Below are 23,489 nucleotides of genomic sequence, written 5' to 3'. Positions count from 1 at the left end.
TCCCCATAAAAAACGGGTTTAGAAATACCTTCTCGCAGAAGTGTCTTTAAATTACTATTGAATTTTAAAACTAAATCAGAATTACGATAATAAAATTTAGCAAAATATTTACGCAATTTGTAATAACGGTAGCCTTGCTGAAGAAGTTTACCTGTAATATATTGATTACGTTCATTGAAATGCTTGACATGACTACACGCTCTGGCAAACCGAATTAATTGAGAAATATATACCCCATAAGATGTAGCCTGAGGTACATCCCCATCCAAATGAGGAAAATTTACAATACTAAAATTAAAATCATCCCTCTTGTCATAAATTGTGGTATGTATAAAATTGTCATAAATAGAGAGATGTAAATCTAAAAATGAAGCATCAGTATCCGAATTGTTAGTTTTAATTAACTGAAGCTCCCTAGGATAAATAGTACCCATCAATTGACCAAAAAACGGATTATCCATATTAAGAATATCATCCAGATAGCGTGATGTATTATTAAATGCAGTTATAATATCTGCCTGCGTATCTGGAGAGAGGCTCAACATAAAGTCTCTTTCATAACGATATAAAAACAAATCTGCGACAAGGGGTGCACAATTTGTTCCCATGGGAATACCAACAACTTGTCTAAAAACTGCATTCCCAAACCTGATGTAAATGTTGTTCAATAAAAAGGAAAGGGCTTTACAAACTTCGTCACAGGTCCACATTGTATAATGTTTAATAATATTGCTAGTAAAAAAAGCTTTATCAAAATTGCAAGCGATAAATGTAGCATTCTCTCTGGCAAAAGTCTTTTGAATTAGGGCAGTTAATTTGTCATTTATTAAGTTATGTGGTAAAGTGGTATACAAAGTAGAAAAATCGTATGTACTGACTGTAGATACCTTGTAATTATTAATTTTCAGCTTATCCAGGACTTCGCCAGAATTTTTAATCGACCAAAATAAGTGTTTACCAGAGTTTTCGTACACTTTATCGCAGTATCTTTCCACGTGGGCTTTCACAGCAGTTAGACATGATGTTAATAGTTTTGAAATATTTGTAGTTGTACAAGAGCTTGAATTAGCGATGAAGCGAGCTTTATATGGTTGTTTATGCAATTTAGGAATCCAGTACATGGTCGGAAGTTTAATTTGTTGATCGTCTATACGAACTTTTAAATTAGAAACTTCAGTGATGTGATCAGTAACCAACTTATTTTCAACAGAAGGACTCAATGTATAAGTTTTAGTGCTATTTAGTTCGTTTTGTAAAACATTAATATAATGTAGGCGTCAAATGATGATAATATTGTTGGCCGCCTTGTCTGCTGGAACTAAGACATACTTGGAATGAAATTCTTGGATTTCCTTTCTCAAATGTCTTAAAGTAAACTTGGGTTTTGGTGGAAGTAGGTGTTCATTAGTTTGATAAAATTTTATTCGAGAATCAACAATGTTAAAAATATTTCGTTTCCAAGACGTTAATGCATTGGGATCAGCGTTCTCACGACGACACCATTTAACACAGAAGGTTTCGATGGATTCTGCAATCTGACCACGACAAGCATTAAAATCAATAGTTGAAGAAATTCTATATTTAGGTCCTTTGAAGAATAAATTACGAATACGCTTGTCCTTAATAATATCAAAATTACCAGTGATGACATGACCTGCATCTGAATAGCAAAATTTTGAGTTCTTACATTCGCAGTAAGAAGGAGTATTTGTATGAACATCTAAGTCGGAAACAATTTTATTGTAATTGAAAATAACATTTCTTACAGGTGTTTTATATTTATAACAGATAATAGGAACTTCGGAGTTTCTGAAATATTTAGGCACAGAATCAATGACACGTTTATCACGAAATATACTAGGTACATCGATGAAGTCAATACCTTTGTTCATGAAATAAATTTTAAGAAAATGTCTCTCATGGTCAGATTGGGTGTCAATATGTGGACGGAGAACATGTTGTGTGTAACTTTGAATAAGATATGATACAGTGTAAAACGGATCTGTTTGAATAATATTTATCAGGAAGGTAATATCTCTAAAAACCCTGATATCGATATCTTTTCTATTTTAAATATTAGGAAACGTAAATCCAGGTCTCATGGAATTAGACGAAATGGTAATGTTAAACGCAAATCTAAGTCAATATATCTGTTGCTGACCTCGATTTAATTCTTTCAAACTCTGGTAGACATTCAATGTTTTCTCGTCTTACTTCTTTATCTGTACAGTCTCTTAAAAAGCTAGACGAAGAAGCGGACCAGTATGTTAAACCTGTTTTGCATAACAAAATTATGGACCGGACAGGAAAAACCACTATTGACCTTTGATCTTGCACGTGACATGTTGTCTGATTATGTGGAACGTTTATGCCAAGTAATATAGCAACCCCTAAATGGATGAATGAGCTCTGGACCGAACACAAAACACACCCTATTCATGCCATGTTAACATCTGACTGCAAAGTGTGATCTTAACCTTTGAGCTACGGTCTTAAAGTTGTGGAAACACATGGTCTTATTATTGGGTATATTTGTGACAAGTAAAATTAATACCCCTTCATGGATGGCAGAGATATGGACAGGAAAGTAAAAAGCCCTGCTGACCTATGATCTCCAGTTGGGTTTAACGTCGCACCGACACAATTATAGGTCATATGGCAACTTTCCAGCTTTGACGGTGAAGGAAAATCCCAGGGGCCCCTCCGTGCTTTATTTCATCACGAGCGGGCACCTGGTTAGAACCACCGACTTTTCGTAATCCAGCTGGATGGCTTCTTCACGTGAAGAATTTAACGCCCCGAGTGAGGCTCAAACCCAAATCGTTGAGGGGCAAGTGAATTGAAGTCAGCGACCCTAACCACTATAGTACCCTAAAACTGGATTTTACTGGTTTTCAACCAGTAAGGGACTAATAAACTTCTTTGAGTGGATTATCTGAATAAAAGGTCAGATAAAGAATCTTTTGATACCATTTATTCAGTGCATATGAAATCATATAACAAGAGCTGTCTGTTGACAGCATGCTCGACTATTCGAAGAATTGATGGAAGTATGGGGTCAAAATATTACCAGAGATTTTCAGACAAAAGAAAAATAATAGATAAAACAAACAATGTACATGTATTTGTGGATTTGGATTAGTCTTGCGCTGCATGGCAATGTGTGACTATAATGGTAAGCAAGTGTTCAAAGTTTCAAAGCCATATATCAAAGGTTTAGACAAAATATGGAATGGTATGTGAAACTTAACTAATATATATGTCAAACAAGGTGCTGCGTTCAATAAACGCTTGATGCCCTTGGTGGCATCCTTGTCGATAGATTTTCCAAAACAGGGTCAAGGTCAAACTGAGGTCAGGTGATGTTTGAAGATAAGGAATGGTCACAGGTTACATCTGTATTAGTATTAATTCATTCTTGTAAGCGGTATTGATGCTAGACGAAATGGCCCCATTTGGTTATCCAAAAGATGGCCCATACAAAGCAACCTAAGTCAAAAACGAGGTCAAGGCCAAGGTCAAACTGAGGTTAGGTGATGTCTGAAGATGAGGAATGGTCACAGGTTACATCTGCGTTAGTATCAAGTCATTCTAGTAAGAGGTACTGATGCTAGATGAAACAGTCCTATTTAGTTAACCTCGTACAGACAGACGGACGAACGGACAGACAGGACAATCAATATATGCCTCCCGCATCAGTAGATGCCGGGGGCATAAAAAAGGCCATAACTGAGCTAAAGTCCTTGTCCTACTTATGTAGTCTTGCCTACATATGTAGATATGATGGTAAACAAGTGATCAAAGTTTCAAAGCCATATGACAAACGGGTTAGGCAAAATATGTTCTGGGATGAAATATTTAAATGATTTCTAAGTCCAAAAAGGGCCATAATGCAGCCAAAATAGTTGACAGAGTACTTTTACCTACAGATGGAAATCATGACGATAAACATGTGTCCAAAGTTTCAAAGCCACATGTCAATAGTTTTGACAAAACGCTGACCTGTACAACAACTGAACAAATTTCCAAGTCCAAAAAGGGCCATAATTCAGCCAAAATAGTTGACAGAGTTATGTACTCTTGCCTACAGATGGAAATCATTATCATAAGCAAGTGTTCAAAGTTTAATAGGCACAAGTCAAATAGTTTTGACAAAACGTGTACTTATAAGAAAACTGAACCAATTTTCAAGTCCAAAAAGGACCATAATCCGGTCAAAATAGTTGCCAGAGTTATGTACTCTTGCCTACAGATGGAAATCATTATCACAAGCAAGAGTTTAAAGTTTAAAGGCATATGTCAAATAGTTTTGACAAAAAATGACTTGTACGAAAACTGAACCGATTTCAAAGTCCAAAGAGGGCCATAATTCAGCCAAAATACTTGACAGAGTTATATATTCGTGCCTACAGATGGAAATCATAATGATAAACAAGTTTTCAAAGTTTCAAAGCCACACATCAAATAGTTTTGACAACAAAGGACTTGAACGAAAATTGTACACATTTCCAAGTAAAAAAAGGACCATAATTCAACCAAAATAGTTGACAGAATTATGTACTCCTGCCTACGGATAGAGACTGTTATAATAAACAGGTGATCAAAGTTTCAAAGTCATATGTCAAGCACTTTATACAAAATATGAACTGGTACAAAAAACTTAACCAAGATTTGTAAGTTAAAAGAGGCCATATTTCAGCCAAAATCCTTGATGGAGTTATGTACTCTTGCCTAAAACTGGACATGGTGATGGTAAACAAGTGTCGAAAGTTTCAAAGCTTTATCTCAAAAGACTTTGTCAAAATGTAGACTGGTATGAAAACTTAATAAAGTTTCTTCAAATAGTCAAGCTAAAAACAAGAGCTCCTAGAACATTTGTTTGTTTGTTTGATTTGGGTTTAACGCCGTTTTTCAACAGTACTTCAGTCATATAACGGCGGGCAGTTAACCTAACCAGTGTTCCTGGATTCTGTACCAGTACAAACCTGTTCTCCGCAAGTAACTGCCAACTTCCTCACATGAATCAGAGGAGGAAGACTAATGATTTCAGACACAATGTCGTTTATCAAATAGTCACGGAGAACATACGCCCCATCCGAGGATCGAACTCGCGACCACGCGATCCGTAGACCAACGCTCTACCTACTGAGCTAAGCGGGCGGGTCCTAGAACACGAAATGCCCCACTTGATGCATTCAGTACCTGGACAAGGAACAGAAATAATTTGCTCACTGTACACTTGACGGTTTACGTACTGACCTTAAGTCAGTAATTATGGGTCATTTATCAGTCATAAGTGACCTCCGTGTCAAATGTGATTTAAAACCAAAGCATTCTCTAGTTATTTGGCAAAAAATGTTCTACTGTTCTGGGTAAATGTGACCTTGACCTTTGACCTACTGACCTCAGAATCAAAATGGGTCATCTGCTGGTCATGTTCAACCTCTCTATCAAGTTTCATGGTCCTAGGCATAAGCGTTCTCAAGTTATCATCTAGAAATGGTTTAACTGTTCTGGGTCACTGTGACCTTGACTTTGTCCTACTGACCTCAAAATCAATGTGGTCATCTGCTGGTCATGATCAACCTCCGTATTAAGTTTCGGGATCCTAGGTCCAAGCGTTCTCAAGTTATCGTCCAGAAACAGTTTATCTGCTCTGGTCACTGTGACCTTGAACTTTGACCTACTGACCTGAAAATCAATAGAAATCATCTGCTGGTGATGAGCAACCTCCTTTTTAAGTTTCGTGATCATAGGCTCAGGGGTTCTCAAACTATTGTTTGGAAATAGTTTAACTGTTTCCGGTCACTGTGACCATTCCCTTTTGACCCACTGACTTCAAAATGAAAAGCGATCATTTGCTGGTCATGGCTAACCTACTTACCAACTTTCATGATTCTAGTTCTTGAATTATCATCCGGAAACCGTTTAGCTTTTCCAGGTCACTGTGACCTTAACCTTTGACCTACTGACCTCAAAATCACAAGGAATTTATTGCTGGTCATGATCAACATCCCTATCAACTTTCATGATCCTAGGCCCAAGCGTCCTTGAGTTATCATCCGATAATGGTTTAACTGTTCCGGGACCTTTGACCTACTGATCTCAAAATCAATAGGAGTCATCTGCTGGTCAAGACCAACCGTCCTATCAACTTCCATGATCATAGTCCCAAGCATTCTTGAGTTATCAATCGGAAACCGTTTAACTGTTTCAGGTCACAGTGACCGTGACCTTTGACTTACTGTCCTCAAAAACAATACGGGTCATCTGCTTCCCTATCAACTTTCATGAGCCTAGGCCCAAGAGTTCTTGATTTATCATCCAGAAACCGTTTAACTGTTCCAGGTGACTGTGACCTTTACCTTTGACCTACTGATCTCAAAATCAATAGGGATCATTTGCTGGTCATGACCAGTCTCCTTATCAACTTTCATGATCCTTGGCCCAAGCGTTCTTAAGTTATCACCCAGAAACCGATTGGTCTACGGACCGACTGACAAACTGACATCTGCAAAACAATATACCCCTCCTTCTTCGAAGGGGGGCATAATAACAGTCACACACTTTGAATCCGTCCTTTACGAAAGAAAAATATTTCTTAGTAATAGTGTAAGATCTTAAAACCTACACATGATGCCAGTATTGTTTATAAACAAGTCATAATTAAATAAATGATTAAATGAATTAAATGTGTATCAATATCAATTTTTGAAAAACCACATACGACTAGCCTGAACTAAATAGGATAGTCTAGTGGTATGTAACTCTCTTACGGACCCGTATTATTAGCCAATGCCTAAAATCACCAAAAATACTTTAACATCAATTATCTTCAAAATTTAATCCATCGATCTTTTCACTTGGTAAATTGTAATGGTATAGGAATTAAGTATATGCTGCATCTGACAGGTAATGACTTAAATGAGCAAACTTTAAATCCATGGTATTTCAATGGAAGCCTTATTGAAAATGACAGGTGAAGTCAAATGCTACTTCTTATCATATGAAATATAAAGGGAAACATACTTCTAATCATTTCATTACTTTAAAGTAAACAATACATACTGAGGTCTTAAAAGCAATGGTCCAAAAACAGCTCCAAGATTTTTTGAGTTCATATAATTCTCATCAACATGAGAAGCAACCCTGAAAATAAAATGGCACAATTAGAAGTACAATTACATGTTTTAACAGTTTAACAAGAGGGTCATGAAGGTGCTGTATTGCTACTTGACCTTATTTTCCAACCATGATGACTACGTTTTGGACTGCAACAAAAAGTCTGCAATTTTCTATGATCTAACCAAGTAATCTAGTCTTGACCCAGATGACCTAAATTTAAACATAACCTATTTGTCATGTAGACATACATTCTGACTTGGTTTCATGTAGATCACTTTGAAAAAGTGTCTGGAGTGTAAACAATGTTTTCTAGACACAAAATGGTTCAGTGTTAAAAAATACCTAGATTTCATAGCTCTAGACAAAAATTCTGATCAGGTGTCATGTAGATCTGGTACAAAATGTGATATCTAGTGTTAACAAGCTTTTTCTTATGATCTACTATTTCATCCACCTTTTCCGTATCAAAGTCTTTTCTAGATTTCTTTTTAAGGTAATAAGCCCTACCTAACGATTTTCAACGGACTGTTATGAAATTTTGCCAAAGTAAAGTTGACAATATTTCCGATTGACTGGTATTTTTCCAGTTCTCGGTTATTCTTCATTTTGCAGCTGTAAGTCTTCAAACATGACCACTAACGTCATTTTTTTTTCAGCAGAGCACAAAATGACGTACTTGACAGGTTTTTAAGTAGCGTTTTTATAAACAACAAAAATGCGACAAAAAAAAATTATTTTCAAGTTTGTATTAAAATTATCTCTCCAATTATATATAATTTGTCAAGTATACAAGTATATATTGACGTCACATCGGTGGCAAACGATTTATGAACGCAAAACACGCAAAACTGACGTCGAGCTTCACCCAAAAGTTTGCGTAAAGACGCCTATATTTCAGAAACTGCCAGATAGTTTTTGAATAAATTTGAGCAAGCGTGCAAAATGTCAATCGCTATCGATTCCGTTAAAGAAAAATGTGTGTCACCGTTTTAGATTTCGCTCTATTTACCGTGGCGCTTCCCCTACCCCAAGTAAAAATAAAGTAAAAATAAAGACTTTTTTTGTCGCAGTTTTGTTGTATATAAAAACGCTATTCAAAAAAGCTGTCAAGTGTGTCATTTTGCGCTCTGCTGAAAAACTGACGTTAGTGGTCATGTTTGAAGACTTACAAGCTGCAAAATGAAGAATAACCGAGAACTGGAAAAAATAATAGTCAGTCGGAAATATCGTCAACTTTAATTTGGCAAAATTTCATAACAGTCCGTTGAAAATCGTTAGGTGGCGCATATTACCTTAACTTAAAGAAACCACCATTTTTTAAAGAATATTTTATATCCTTCTAAACAACTTAAGAGTGGTAATATTTTTTTTTTTAATTTTTAAAATATCTTTTAAGTTTTGAATTTATTGTCAAATAACAATTATGATGGCATAGTAAATTACTTTGTACATTTCAGCCATTGTTGACACACACAAAAAGATCAATTCTGACATTACTTTTTATTGTACTGAACTTTCAGCATACTGGTATCTTGGTTAGAATAAAAGCACCCTTCTATGTAAAAAATGTGCCAAATTTCAAAAAAAGAAATTCTTTCAAAACAAAACATAGACTTTGCCCAACTTTTGAACTACAGCTGTCAGAGGAGACAGTGCACTTGACTATTTCAATGCTGGATAGTGAAACTGAGCACATCTTAGAAAGCTGGAGCTGTCACTTGGAGTGTTTTTATGACTCCAATGTGGATGAAAATATTGGACAATAGCTTAAGTCTGTGTCAAATGTATCAAGTAATAAAAGAGATAAAGATAAAGTGTATAAAAATACTAAATGAGTATAAAAGGGACATAATATATGCAACTTTTCTGCAACAGTTATGCACTGTATTATGTGGACTAACTACTTTGAAGTTTGAATAAGATCTATTTAGTTATAACTGAGATAGAGCAAAAGTGCATCACTACTTGAACCTGAAATTCTAAGTAAAAAAAGGGACTAACTCATAATATAGTGGTGCTAGCAATGTGGATCTTAGGTCATATGGTGTGGGTGATGATGTGGAACAACCATTTTTAAGTTTGAATCAATTCGATCTAGTAACTACAAAGACATGATGAAAGAGCACCAAAATTAAAGGGAAATTCTGTGCAAAAGAGGGCATAATTCATGAAATATTAGTACAATAGTTCTTGCTCTTGTGTCATATGATGTGCGTGATGACGTGGAACAACTATTTTAAGTTTGAATCTAATCCATTTGGTAATAATAGAGTCAAAGTGCATCAAAACTTTACACTTAAATTCAAAGTAAAAAAGGGGATAATTCATAACATATTGGTGCCAGAGTTATGTCCCTTGTGTCAAATGATGTGGGTAATGATGTGGGACAACTATATTAATTCTGAATCAAATCCATTTAGTAATAACTGAAACAGAGTGAAAGTGCATCAAAACTTTAACCTAAAATTCTAAGTAAATCGGGGTGATAATTCATGAAGTATTGGTGCAAGAGTTATGGCCATTGTGTCATATAATGTGAGTGATGATGAAAAATAGCTATTGTAGTTTGAATCAAATCCATTAAGTAATAACTAAGATAAAGTGAAAGTGAATCAAAACCTTAACGCGGAAGAACGCCGACGCCGGGTCGAGTAGAACAGCTATCCATACTTTGTATTATTACTCAAGCTAGCAAGAAAATGTATTATTGCCTTAAAATAGACACTATTATTATCTTAAACATTCAGACAGATCCCACTACCACACTTAGAGTCGAGTTGCAAAAAAAGCCACTATTCATGAATAAGAGATTCATGATGGTCCTTAATTGCTCATCTGAGTAACGCTGCTTGCTTGAACAGTCTTGTCAAATGGTTATGCAAGCAAAATGTTTGTGGAATTATTTTGTAGTGACAGGGTCTTACGACAAAAAGATCTTATAACTTTCGCCTAAATTTTACTAAGCAGATATGGGCAGGTAATGTATATGCGTGTGTGTGTTGGGAAGAGGGGGCATATGGGGCAAGAATTTGGGGGAATAATGAGACAGGATACTAATAGACAATATCAAACAGTTTCCACTATATGAATACAGGTAAAACTAACCATATCCCCTGCCAGCCATGCTTTTTGACAATACAGAATAATTTGTACAATCTTTGTAAAGGATAACCCAAGAAATATTCTTGCAAAATAAGTTTAAAATTGGGCCTATTGTTTCTGACAAGAAGATTTTAAAAGTTTCCATGATATTCATATAGGGAAAATTGACCATGCCCCACGGCAGCCATGTATTTTGACAAATCAAAATAATTTGAACAAGCTAGGTAGAGGGTAACACAATGACCATTTGTGTGAAATTATTTTTAAATCGGGCAAGTAGTTTCATACAAGAAGTTTTTTTTAAAGTTTCCACTAAACTCATATAGGAAAAAGTGACCACGCCCCTGGTGACCATGGGGGTGGAAGGCCCCCGTGGCCGAGTGGTTAAGGTTGCTGACTTCAAATCACTTGCCAATCATCGATGTGTGTTCGAGCCTCACTCGGGGCATTGAATTCTTCATGTGAGGAAGCCATCCAGCTGGCTTACGGAAGGTCGCTGGTTCTAGCCAGGTGCCCGCTCGTGATGAAATAATGCTCGGAGGGGCACCTGGGTCTTCCTCCACCATTTAAAAGCTAGAAAGTCGCCATATGACCTATCATGTGTCGGTGCGACGTTAAATCCAACCAACCTGGTGACCATGGTTTTCGAATAATACGTACAACCTTCATAAATGACCCAAAGAATCATTTGCTTGAAATTATTTTAAAATTGGGCCAGTAGTTTCATACAAGAAGATTTTCATCGTTTGCACTATATACTTATAGGGTGGCCCTCTGGTGGCCTCCTTTTCTGATGATTTAATCTGAACATTTTTTGTAGAAGATCACACTAGGACCATTTGTCTAAAATTGTTTTAAAATCTGGCCAGTAGTTTTATATAAGTTTTTTAAAGTTTCCACTGTCTACACACAGCAAAACGTATTTATAACAGGATTTCGGTTATAAGGAGCTCTATTTTCTGGCCCAATTTCTCCCTACATATTTTGTAGAACATGGATACAACAAACTTGGATTATAATGAACTTGATTCACTGCCACTGGTAACACACTTAAGTATGCTAATTTATAAATTCGTCTGACTACTGACTTATACCATAGTCAATTCATCTATATTTGGAATACTTACCAGAGGCGTTATTTTACGTGTTGGTATGCAATACAAACCTTTATTGAGCTACAAAGTTGGAAATTAAGTCCTTGTAGTTTCTTTCAAAATGAACATAGTTGTCCATAAAAGTATACATAATTAATATTTGTCAAATATTTATACTTAGGTGTTAACTATATAGTTCATTTATAGTGATTTATGTTTGCTATTATGGATAAAGCTTACCTCTGATATAGCCAACAGTTTTTTGTGGTCCCGACAAGTTCCTTATAACCAAGTTTTACTGTATAGGGAAAAGTGACCAAATCCTCTGGTCGCCATGTTCTTTTACCATTTATGTGAAAATATTAGTGGCTCAGAAGGAGATGTCCTTTGAAGATCTTTCTATTTTTAGCTCTTGCAGGCCTTACATGCATCTAAGCGGAAATGTTTAAATGATTTTGGATAAGACCACCAAAGGAACATTCAGGCTAAGTTTAATCAATTTCCACCACATGGTTTCAGACAAGATGTCGTTTGAAGAAAAGTGTTGACAGATAGACAGACAGACACCAGACAGACGGTAAGTGATCACAAAAGCTTATATCGAGCACATAAAAACTGAATAAAACTGAGAAAGGTTCATGGAAGGATGCTTTACAAGTTGTTTAAAGTGCTTTCTATTTTTATCTCTAGTGGTCCCTAAAAGGGTTACGAGAAGCATTTGAAAAAGCATGAGCAAGGTCAATGTATGAATGCTACAGACCAAGCTTGGTGAAGGTTCATCAAGCAGTTTATGAGAAGAAGTTGTTTACAGGTTTTATCAATTCTTAGCTCTGGCGACCAATCAGTAAAGCGGAATTATTTGCATAAATCTGAGAGACAATCTTACAAGGATGCTACAGTTCAGATGTGGTGAAGATCCATCTAGTGGTATGTGAAAAGATGTTGTTGAAAGGATTTTCTATTTTAAGCTTTGGTGTCCCTAAAAGAAACCAAGCAGTCATTTGAAAAAACTTAAGAGAGGTTCATACAATAATGCTACATATCATATTTGATGAAGATCCATCAAGAAGTTGTTCAAACATATTTCTATTTTTTACTCTAGCTACCCGAGAGGGGCCAGGTACCCGAATTTGAAATAATTTGAGAGAGGACCTTTTAATGATGCTACAAACAAAGTTTCCTGAAGATCCATTATATGGTTCATGAGAAGAGGTCATTGAAAAAACTTTTTTATTTTAACTCTAGTGACCTCAGAAGGGACCAACAGCCCCATTTTTACAAATTTGGCTCAAGTAATTTAAAGGTATTTCTATTATTAGCTTTAGTGGCCCCTAATGGGGCAAAGTGTTCCCCATTTGAATAAATTTTGGAGAGGATTTAACGCCGTTTTTCAACAGTATTTCAGTCAAACCAGGCAGTTAACCTAATCAGTGTTTCTGGATTCTGTGCTAGTACGAACCTGTTTTCCGCAAGTAACTGCCAACTTCCCCACATGAATTATCAGAGGTGGAGGAAGAATGATTTCTGACACAATGTCCCGGAAAGCATACGCCCCGCCAAGGGATCGAGCTCGCGACCCCGCGATCCGTAGACCAACGCTCTTCCTACCGAGCTAAGCGGGTACGGTTAATGAAGATCTATCAAGCTGCTCATGAGAAGTTGTTTTTACTGTTTTTAGCTGTAGCAGCCCGAACAGGGACTAAATGTCCCTACGTGAACAAGAGGCCCAAGTGGGCATAAGTCGTTCACCTGAGACCGACTTTGACCTAATTATGTCTTACTTGTGACAAAGTATTAAATTTAAAAAAGAATTAAAAAAATCTTAAAAAGAATTTAAATTTAAGAAGACTTTAAAAATATTTCTATTTTTAGCTCTAGTGGCCCCTGAAAGGGGCCGAGTGCCCCCATTTGAACAAACATGGGAGAGGACCATATAATTATGCGACATACCAAGTTTGATGAAGATCCATCAAGCAGTTCATGATAAGAAGTTGTTTAAACGTATTTCTATTTTTAGCTCTAGCCGCACCATAAAGGAGACAAGCGCCCCCATTTGAAGAAAAATTTGCTGCTTTAGACCAATATTGATGAAGATCCATCAAGCGGTTCATGAGAAAAAGTCTTTAAAAGGTATTTCTATTTTTAGCCCTAACAGCCCCTAAAAGGGACTAAATGCCCCCATCTGTAAAAATTTTGGAGAGGACCTTATAATGATGCTAAAGACCAAGTTTGATGAATATCAATCAATCGGTTCGTGAGAAGAAGTCGTTTAAAGGTTTTTCTATTTTTAGCTCTAGCGGCCCCATAAAGGGTCAACTGCACCAAGTTGAACAAATTTAGGGGAGGACCGTATAACAATGATACAGACAAAGTTTGATGAAGATCCATCAAGGGGTTCATGAGAAAAAGTCGTTTCAAGGGTTTTCTATGTTTAGCTCTAGCAGCCCCTTAAAGGGGCTAAGTTCCCCCATTTGAACATAATTGGGAGAGGGCTATTTAATAATGCTACAGACAAAGTTTGATGAAGACCCATCAAGTGGTTCATGAGAAGAAAACGTTTAAAGGTTTTTCTATTTTTAGCTCTAGCGGCCCCTAAAATTTGAAAGAGTACCTTATACATGTAATGATGTTTCAGACCAAGTTTGATGAAGATCCATCAAGCAGTTCATGAGAAGAAGTCGTTCAAAGATTTTTTTCTATTTTCAGCTCAAGCGTCCCCTAAAAGGGACCAAATGCATCCATTTGAACAAACTTGAGAGAGAACCTCACCAGGATGCTACAGACCAAATTTGGTATTATTCTGACCAGTAGTTTCAGAGTAGGAGGTGTTTAAGCAAAAATGTGGACGACGCACAGCGGAAGCCGGACCATCAACCCTATACTAATAGCTCATCCTGAACATTCAGTTCAGCTGAGCTAATAAAATTGAGAGAGGGCCAGGATGCTATAGACCAGTCTGGTATAATTCTTACCACAAGTTTCAAAGTGAAAGATGATTAAGCAAATATTTGGCCATGGACACCTGCATTGATGGCAAATACTTTCGCAATCAACACAAATGTATTGTGTGCTAAGCTAACAAATCATTTCTGACCTAATACTGTCAACAGAAGACATCTGTGAACAAATCATATATCCAAGGGAAAATATACCTTTGAAGATGGCAAATCAGAATCTCACAAGCTTTTCTGTTTGAGATGGGAAGCTTATCTATCAAGTCACGAAGTCTCTCCACAGTATTTTCTTTGTTCCTATCACCTTTCATATTATCCTACAACAAAGATGTGATACCTTAAAATGATTCAATCAATTTCAGATTAGTTAATTTCAGATATTCACTACTCAAGTGGTCATTAATTCTATATTTCTCCTGTTCATTAACAAGCTGACAACAAAATGAGGCTGACATTTGAAACACAAAATGTGTTATTGAAGACTGTATACCAGTTCTTTAAAATAGCTCTAAGGAACGGCAGAATGCAATTTATAGAAACTTTACAATTCAGTATGTTTTTAATGTACCTTGGTAAGGATGCTATAAAACGACACATGTGTAAAGTAACTTCAATTTTTCAGAATAATATAATGTATTATGCTGTAAATTTTGAACATTGGTTTTTCAGATATTGTTGTTTACACTCTATATTTTTACCATGATTTAATAAACAAACCTTAATTTAAATCTCTGAAGACTATTAGCAAATAGATTAGATTTATTGTATCATATATTTTACAATGCCCATATTGAGAAATTCATATGTATACTCAAAGCAAGTAAATTAAGCCTTGTGGTTAATTAAAAGTCATCAAATATCCCTTGTCACAATGTAAAACACTACTCAGTAGCATCCTAATTTGTTTGGTCTGTCTGGACATTGGCTTAAATCTTAGGCCCTGAAGGTTTTTATGATTTGTCCAATTTGTTTACATTGTGACAAGGGGTATATGATGACTTTTATTTCAGCCAAAATCCTTGATGGAGTTATGTACTCTTGCCTAGCACTGGACAAGATGATGGTACACAAGTGTTAAACGTTACAAAGCTTTATCTCAAAAGGTTTAGTCAAAATATTGACTGGTACGAAAAACTTTACCAAGGTGTGATGCCGACGCAGACGCCGAGGTGAGTAGGAAAGCTCTACTTATTCTTCGAATAGCTGAGGTAAAAATGCTAATTTCTTCAAGGTCAATTTCACTAGAGCGCCAGGACTCACCATGGCGGTGTAAAATTCGTTTCTCAATCATCCTAAATGTTTGAAAGAAATATATGTATGTAACGGTTTTTGGGTTATTCCCAATTGTTGATGCCGTCGCCGCCGGAATTCAAAGCACATAGTCTCGCTTCCACTAAAAGCTAGCGAGACAAACAAGAGGTAAAATAATACCTTTTCTTTAATTTCGGGGATGGGGAGAGTGGGGCGGTTGGTTAACATCCCAACAACACAATTAAAGGTCATATGGCAACTTTCCAGCTTTGACGGAGGAGGAAGACCCTAGCTGCCCCACCGTTCATTATTTCATCACAGGCGGGTACATGGGTATAACCACAGATCTTTGTAAGCCTGCTGGATGGCTTCCTCACATGAAGAATTCAATGCCCTGAGTGAAGCTCGAACCCACATTGGTGAGGGGCAAGTGATTCGAAGTCAGTGACCTTATCCACTCAGCCACAGAGGCCCCCAAATACCTTTGCTATAAATGCGACACTAATACTTGGTAATTTAATAAATGTTCAAAATGCACTGACTGGAAAATTGAAATAATTTAATTCGCAAACATGTGAAATGTCTACTGGCTAAGCTTTGCAAAAATGTGATGTAAAATGAACTCCATATATAGTAAGTGTCAAAAGCCTTATTTGTGAACTTCTTTGTAAGTGATTCTAATCAATGATACTTGCGAAACATAAATAAGCAATAATTTAATTTATTGTCATAGCCAGTACTATGTTAACTGCACTCAGATTAACATGAACGTTGCATTTAAGGAAAGAAGGCAAGGAATGGCAAAAGGCTAAGTAATGATAACACAGTATAAAGTAATCACTGAAAATCCTTTGCTATGATTTAATTAAACGGCAAATAAGTTTATTTGTAACAGTACTTTCAACCGCGAGGTGCCTAAGTCATTCACCTGATCTTGACTATTTGTTACTGAATAAATGCATGCATACCGAATCATGAAAAGTGACATCTGTGTTTAGTATAAAATCATAAAACACTTCCAATGCCCCTATTTGGACAAATCTGAGAGAAAACGTTACCGGCATACTATGGATCAAGTTAAATCAAGATCCATCAAACAGTGCATGTGTAAAATTGTTTAAATGTATTTTTATTTTTAACTTTAGTGGCGGCCTAACTGCGCCAATTTGCATAAAACTGAGAGAACATTATTATAATAACGATGATAAAGACCAACTTTGATGCAGATCCATGAAGAGGTTCATGAGATCTTTAAAACTGTTTCAAGGCAATTCTAATTTTAGCTCTAGCTGCCCCTAAAAGGGGCTGTGTTTCCCCATTTGAATTACTTTTGGAGAGGACCTTACAATGATGCTACAGATCAACTCTGATGAAGATCCATCACATAGTTCATACGAAGAAGCCATTTATAGGTATTTCTATTTTCAACTCTAGCAGCCCTTACAAGGGACAAAGAACTTTCATTTGAAAAATCTGGGAGAGGACCTTATTCTAATGCTACAGACAAGTTTGATGAAGCTCCATTTAACAGTTCATCTAAAGGTATTTCTATTTTCAACTCAAGCGGTCCCTAAAAGGAACCAAGTGCTCCCATTTGAACAAATTTGGGAGAGAACCTTGTACTAATGCTACAGACCAATTCTGATGAAGATCCGTCAAGCGGTTCATGAGAAATTGCTTAAAGATTTTTATATTTTACCCATAGTGGCACCTAAAAGGGGCCAAGCTTAACCATTTGATCAAAACTGACTTAGGTTTGTGCCTGAATGCTTCTAACCATGTTTGATGTTATTTTGACCAGTAGTTTCAGAGGAAAAGATGTAAAAATGTTGATTTATGATGCCGGAACATCCATCAATATCTACAGCTCAAGATATAGCCGTAATAATATATAAAGTTCATGTGAGCTAATAATCAAATGAAATCAAGTGGTTTAACGGGATTAGATATGGAGAATATTAGAAATTATTCTGCAGAACAAAGTATACGTTGAATACATTCACAATAGCCACTACCAATACCAATGTTCATGTTAAAATGATTCTATTGACAGGCATATACATCAAATAAAGTTCCATGAAGCTTTCAATAAAGCTGCTATCCAAATTGAGATAATGTAAAGCACTATCAATGATACTGTTCATGAATCACATGGTCAGAGTCAGAACAGGAAGTAATCAAAACAGCAAGTACTTTCTAATAAGTTATCAAGCAAATTCAGTGAATTGATAATTCCCCTGATAAACGAGGTAAAAGTTTCAACGTTCAAGAAGCATTCTCTGCCTACAAAAAGCACTTAAAGGCATTTAATTTCAGTCTTCTTGAAAGTTACTCATTCTTAATTATTGATCAAAACCAGTTTTCTTTATTCAGTAACAATGACCTTGACCCAAGCTACCTAAAGTGAAACAAAACAAGAAACGTGGAAATTCCACGAAAACCAGGTTTTCAAACTTTGCATCACGCCAACAGGTTCAAAATGGTCATGTTCTATTATACATATTTGACTGCATCCAATCATGCCATTCAAAAGCACAGGTATACATAAGAAAACTAGATGTGTCACTGCCTTATGTAATTTATGATTCTTTGATAAAAGCTACCTAAACACAAAGTTTGCTGACAATAGGTGCACCCAAACTAAAGATATTGAGCATAAACCATTTTTCAGTTTTAGTAACAGTGACCCAAAATACAATCCAACGCCATTTCTTATATTTAAGTTTATAAATTTTTGATGATCAAATTGAAAAAAACATCTATTTTTTATTATAATTATGACCATATTTTCAATTTTTAGTTACCAAATGACCTTTTCATCACCAAAAAAAAAAAAAGACAGAAAATTTGGATCTCGGTAAGATTTGAGCCGACACCCTTCCATTCCACAGCACAATTTTTTTTTTCAAATATGACATCATTTCTTATACTTTTAGTTACATTGACCTTGACCCTGATCCAAGTGACCCTAATGCATTCCCAACCTTTGTGTTTGATAAAAGTGATGTACACACCAAGTTTACAGACAATAAGTGTGCCCAAACTAAAGATGTTGCGTGGAAGCCATTTTTCTATTTTTAGTAACAGTGACCCCAAATATCATTCAAAGCTCATTTTGTCCAATAAGCTTGCCGTACATAAATTTTGGTGGCAGTAAGTAAGTCCAAACTAAAACTATCAAGCAGAAACCACCTTTTTGATGATCACATTGAGAAAAAATCTTTTTTTAGAGAAAAAATCTATTTCAGTAACTGTGACCTTGACCTTGACCAAATGGCATTAAAATGACCTTTTTTATCACAAAAAAAAAGAGAAAAAAATATTTTTTGGATCTCACTGTGATTTGAACCGAAGCCCTTCCGTTCCACTGACCAAAAAGTAGCTTTTGGCCCAATGCTCTAGACCACTGCGCCACCGTGGAATTTTCTAAGAGTGAAAATTAAATAAGTTATTTTGACCTTGAAATTGACCCCAATTACACCATATACAACCCCAACCTTGGTTTTTCTATTAGCTTTCTATAGGCCAAGTTTAATTTCAATACGTCAATGCAAACTAAATTTACTGAGCGGAAACCATTTTTTATATTTTTAGCAACAGCGACCTTGACCTGGACCCAAATTGCAATCCAACCTTTGTCTCCTTACCATCTACATACAAGCCAAGTTTGGTGTCTATGGCTTGTTCCAAACTAAAGTTATTGTGCGGACACTAAGTTTGACGCTCGACCGCCCACCCGCCCCCAGCCCGCCCAACGATACCACAATTTAATAACCTTAACAAGAGCTGTCCATAAGACAGCGCGCTCCAGTATTCGGTGATTTGACAGTAAAATGAACTTAGGTCTCTATAAGAGACCTCTAGTTTATTTTATTTATTATTATTGCAGGTGATGATGATAAAGATACATTTTAAGTTTCAAGTCATTATCTTAGATTGTACTAAGTTATATCCAGAAAGCGAAGATTGCCAAAAAACTTTAAGTATGAAAGGGGCATAATTCTGTCAAAAATACAATCAAGAGTTAAAGGGATTGAAACCACACATGCAGATGATTATTATAAAGAAATCTTTCTTATTTCAAGTCATTATCTTTTGAAGTACCAAAGATATGTCTATAAACGAAGCTTTCGAAAAAATGTAACATGAAAATAATTCCAAGTATAACATCTTGGTTACCTTGACCTTGGGTATAATGGGCCCAGCCGCTGCAATACTTTGTTTGTATGCTGGATAATGTTAATGTGAAGTTACAGTAAGATATAAGCAAAAGTAACAAAGATATGACAGAAAAACAAAGCTTGCCGAAGAACTTTTACCTTAAAAATAACCTAAGTATAACACCTTGGCGACCTTGACCTTCGTTATAATGGGCCCAGCCCCTGCACATACTTTGTTTTAATGCTGAACAATGTTAATGTGAAGTTACAGTAAGATATAAACAATAGTAACAAAAAAAACAGGTTTCCGAAAACCTTTAACCAAGCAAGGAGTAGAATAGCACCCCTATTCTCCGAACAGTGGAGCTAAAAGTGGTTTCTATTAAAGCTATCTATTTATCAGGTTTGGTCTGCGTACTTCATTCCTAAATTAAATTATCGTGAGAAAACCACTTTTCTATTTTTAGTAATGAGAATCCTGACCTTGACCTAAGCAACCAAAAATACATCTAAAACCATGGTCTCCATGTCAGCTTCCGGAATTCCATGTTTAGATGCAATACTTTATTCCTTACTGAAGTTTATGAGCAGAAACAATTTTCTACTTTTAGTAACAGCGGCCTTGATTCTGTGACCAGAATGCATATCATACACCAGTTTCAAAGTATTTCGCTGAATCTTGCAGGTCAAAATTTCCCAGTTACAATTAATATTATTACGATGTTTTATTGAAATCCTACAAATCATGTCTGAGATATGATTCCAGACGGACAAAAAAACAACACTATATAGAACTGCAAAGGGCCATAAATCTTGTCTTCCTCAAGCAATCTGCCTACAGTTAACATTTCTACCATGTTTTATTTAAATCCAAACATTTTTGAGATATGACTCCGGACGGACAGAAAATGGAAGAAAACACTACATATGTAAACAATGGGCCATAAATCTTGTCATACTCAAGCAATCTGACCGCCGAAACTTGCAGGGTGGCATTTCCCTATAGCAGTTTACATTTCTACTGTGTTTCATTTAAATACTCTACACCATTTCATAGATATAGTTTCAGACAAACTGACTGATGGAAAGACGGACTGATAACACCAAGACTATATCCCATCACTTTCGGCGAGATAATTAAATATCTAATCCTATAACAAATATCTGATATAACAATTATTGAAACTACAATTTAACAAGCAAATTCGATGAATTGGTATCCCCCGCCGAAAGGGTTTGTGGTGAGGAATGGCAAAAAAATATGTCCGGCAAAAAGTTAAGGATGTTAATAAGAAGCAGATAATTTCATTAGTCAAAATCAATTTAACAGAAAACAAATGTTTAAGAAAAGAGTACATAATAAATGTATGATACTTTGATCCTGACTAAAGAATTTATTTTGAATGGGATATGCTTACTGTAATAAGCTTAGCTTTTAAAATTAAATGCAGTTAATTGAAATGTGAGCTTGAAATTTAACTGGAACGAAATATTGTCTTTGAGTGGTTTGGCACCAGGTTTTGCTGTTTAACATGTACATTTGAACTTAAAAGAACAGATGTTCTTAAGAGAACACAGGTAAGATATCTTGAACATGGCAGTGAAGTTTAACTGGAATGAAATATTGTCTTTGAGTGGTTTGGCACCAGGTGTTGCTGTTTAACAAGTTCATGTACATTTGAACTTAAAAGAACAGATGTTCTTAAGAGAACACAGGTAAGATATCTTGAACATGGCTGAGGACTAGGTTTGTGCAGTCACAACTTAATATATTTATTTTTTAGGGGGTGGGGGTGCAGGGGAACGGGAGAGGAAACAAAATTTCACATGTTGATTATAAATATTGATGGAAAATTAAAAATGAAAACAAAAGGGTAATAGGGTGAAGTTAGGTGGGGGGTGTTGGGGGGGGGGCATAGGATGCATGATCAGTGGTGGGCATGACTGGGTGGAGGAGTGAGGTGGGGGAATGGTACAACTTGCATGCTGATAAATAATCATGGAAGGTTTGAAATAAATCTAAAATAAGATATGAAATTTTTTTATTTTTTTTGGAGAGGGGGTGGGGTGGGGACGGGGGAGGGGGTGTGACCAAGGCAAGTGGGTGCGCAACTTCACATGTTTATAACAAATGTTCACAGAAAAGAATGAAAGAAATTTAATGAAATTCTGCCAAATGGTAAATTTGTTATGTACAAATATGTGGATTTTTAGAAAATTAAAGGGCAATAACTCTGAAGTTACAAAAGAAACCCGTTCGAAATTGTGTGTGCACAACCACATTATAGTGCTCTAAATTCTGTTAAATTTTCATAGTTCAAGGTCAAATATATCAAAAGTTATGATGCAGAAATTGCCATATCTACAGATCTATATAGTACCCTAATTAATTAACACTGGAAAATTCTAAGGGCCATAACTCTGGCGTTACTTGGGCAATCTGTCTGAAACTGGATGGGCCCCATAACCTCATAGTGGTGAACATGTATATGAACTTTGTTTAAAAAAAAAATTAATAAGGATTTTTTGGGGGGGCTGGGGATAGGGAGGGGTGTGATCAAGGTAAGGGGGTGACCAGGTGTGGGTACACAACTTCACATGTTTACAATAAATTTTCATGGAAAAGAATGAAAGAAATTTAATGAAATTCTACCAAATGGTAGGTTTGTTATGTACAAATATGTAGTTTTTTATACAATTAAAGGGCAACTCTTAATTTACAAATAAATCCGAACGAAATTGTGTGTACACAACCACATTATGATGATCTAAATTCTGTTTAAGTTTCATAGTTCTAGGTCCAATATATCAAAAATTATGATGCAGAAATTGCCATATTCATAGTACCCTATATAGTTAACACTAGAAATTTCTAAGGGCCATAACTCTGGTGTTACTTGGGCAATCTGACTGAAACTTGACGAGCCGCAAGAACTCATAGTGGTGAACATGTATATGAAGTTTTAAATATATATTCCCAACCATTTCCTAGATATGGCTCCGGACGGACGGACGGAAGGACGGACGGACAGACGACGCCAAAACTATATCCTTCCGACTTTCGTCGGGGGATAACAAGAAATAAATACATTTTATGTTCATAACAAAAATGTGGCAGTCATATTATAAAAGACCCTTTAAAGCTGATTGATGAAACAAATTAGATGTAACAAAATTATCATACCTGAGCAATTTGAATGAAAGACTGATACAGCTTGAACGTAAGAAGTGGTTCAGGACACTGTCTAAGGTAATGTTTCACAACACTACAAATAGTATTCATATCTTCTAAATTCAGATCAACAGACTCTGGGTCATGATCAAGCATCTGATACAGGTTCTCCATTTTGTTTCTTATACACGAAATCCTGTATATCCCCTACAAAGGAACAACATGGTAACATTGTCAGTATAGAGATTCAATTTCAATTAAACATGTGTACTTAATCAAAACAGCAGATAAACAAATTTATGACTGGTATACCACACAAAACAAGATTAGATTTAAAGGATGAAAAGTAACTTGTAGGCATTTGGACTACCGTCAAGTGTGACCTTAAATAAAATATCGCTGAGACATGTGCTATGTGTTCCTGGTTATGAAACTTGAGAACAGACACCTGATCAAGTCCCATCTCATTTGGTCAAATATATACTATTTTTATATGGACCAAGTTTGGTCTGAAAGTCTCACTTACTATGTACTTATTATGCCAAAGTACAAATCTGGCTAAGCGTAAGGGAGAAATGCTTGAAAAACAAGAGGACAATGAAGGTCCTACATTGCACACTTGATTCTGACT

General features: G+C 35.9%; 1 protein-coding gene across 1 annotated transcript in view; it reads right to left on the bottom strand.

Annotated features, from left to right (window-relative positions):
* Window positions 1-23,489, bottom strand: part of LOC128548136 (uncharacterized) — a 77,649-nt gene that overhangs the window by 17,156 nt on the left and 37,004 nt on the right. Inside the window, exons 5-7 of the mRNA XM_053522538.1 lie at window positions 22,871-23,065; window positions 14,474-14,592; window positions 7,069-7,149 (exon numbers count right to left, since the gene is read on the bottom strand). Of these exons, the coding sequence (XP_053378513.1) occupies window positions 7,069-7,149; window positions 14,474-14,592; window positions 22,871-23,065 (395 nt within the window). The remainder of the gene's footprint in view (window positions 1-7,068; window positions 7,150-14,473; window positions 14,593-22,870; window positions 23,066-23,489) is intronic.

Source organism: Mercenaria mercenaria, chromosome 14 (assembly GCF_021730395.1).
Source record: "Mercenaria mercenaria strain notata chromosome 14, MADL_Memer_1, whole genome shotgun sequence".
Taxonomy (NCBI): Eukaryota; Metazoa; Mollusca; class Bivalvia; order Venerida; family Veneridae; genus Mercenaria; species Mercenaria mercenaria.
This window is presented reverse-complemented; position numbering and strand designations above follow the sequence as displayed.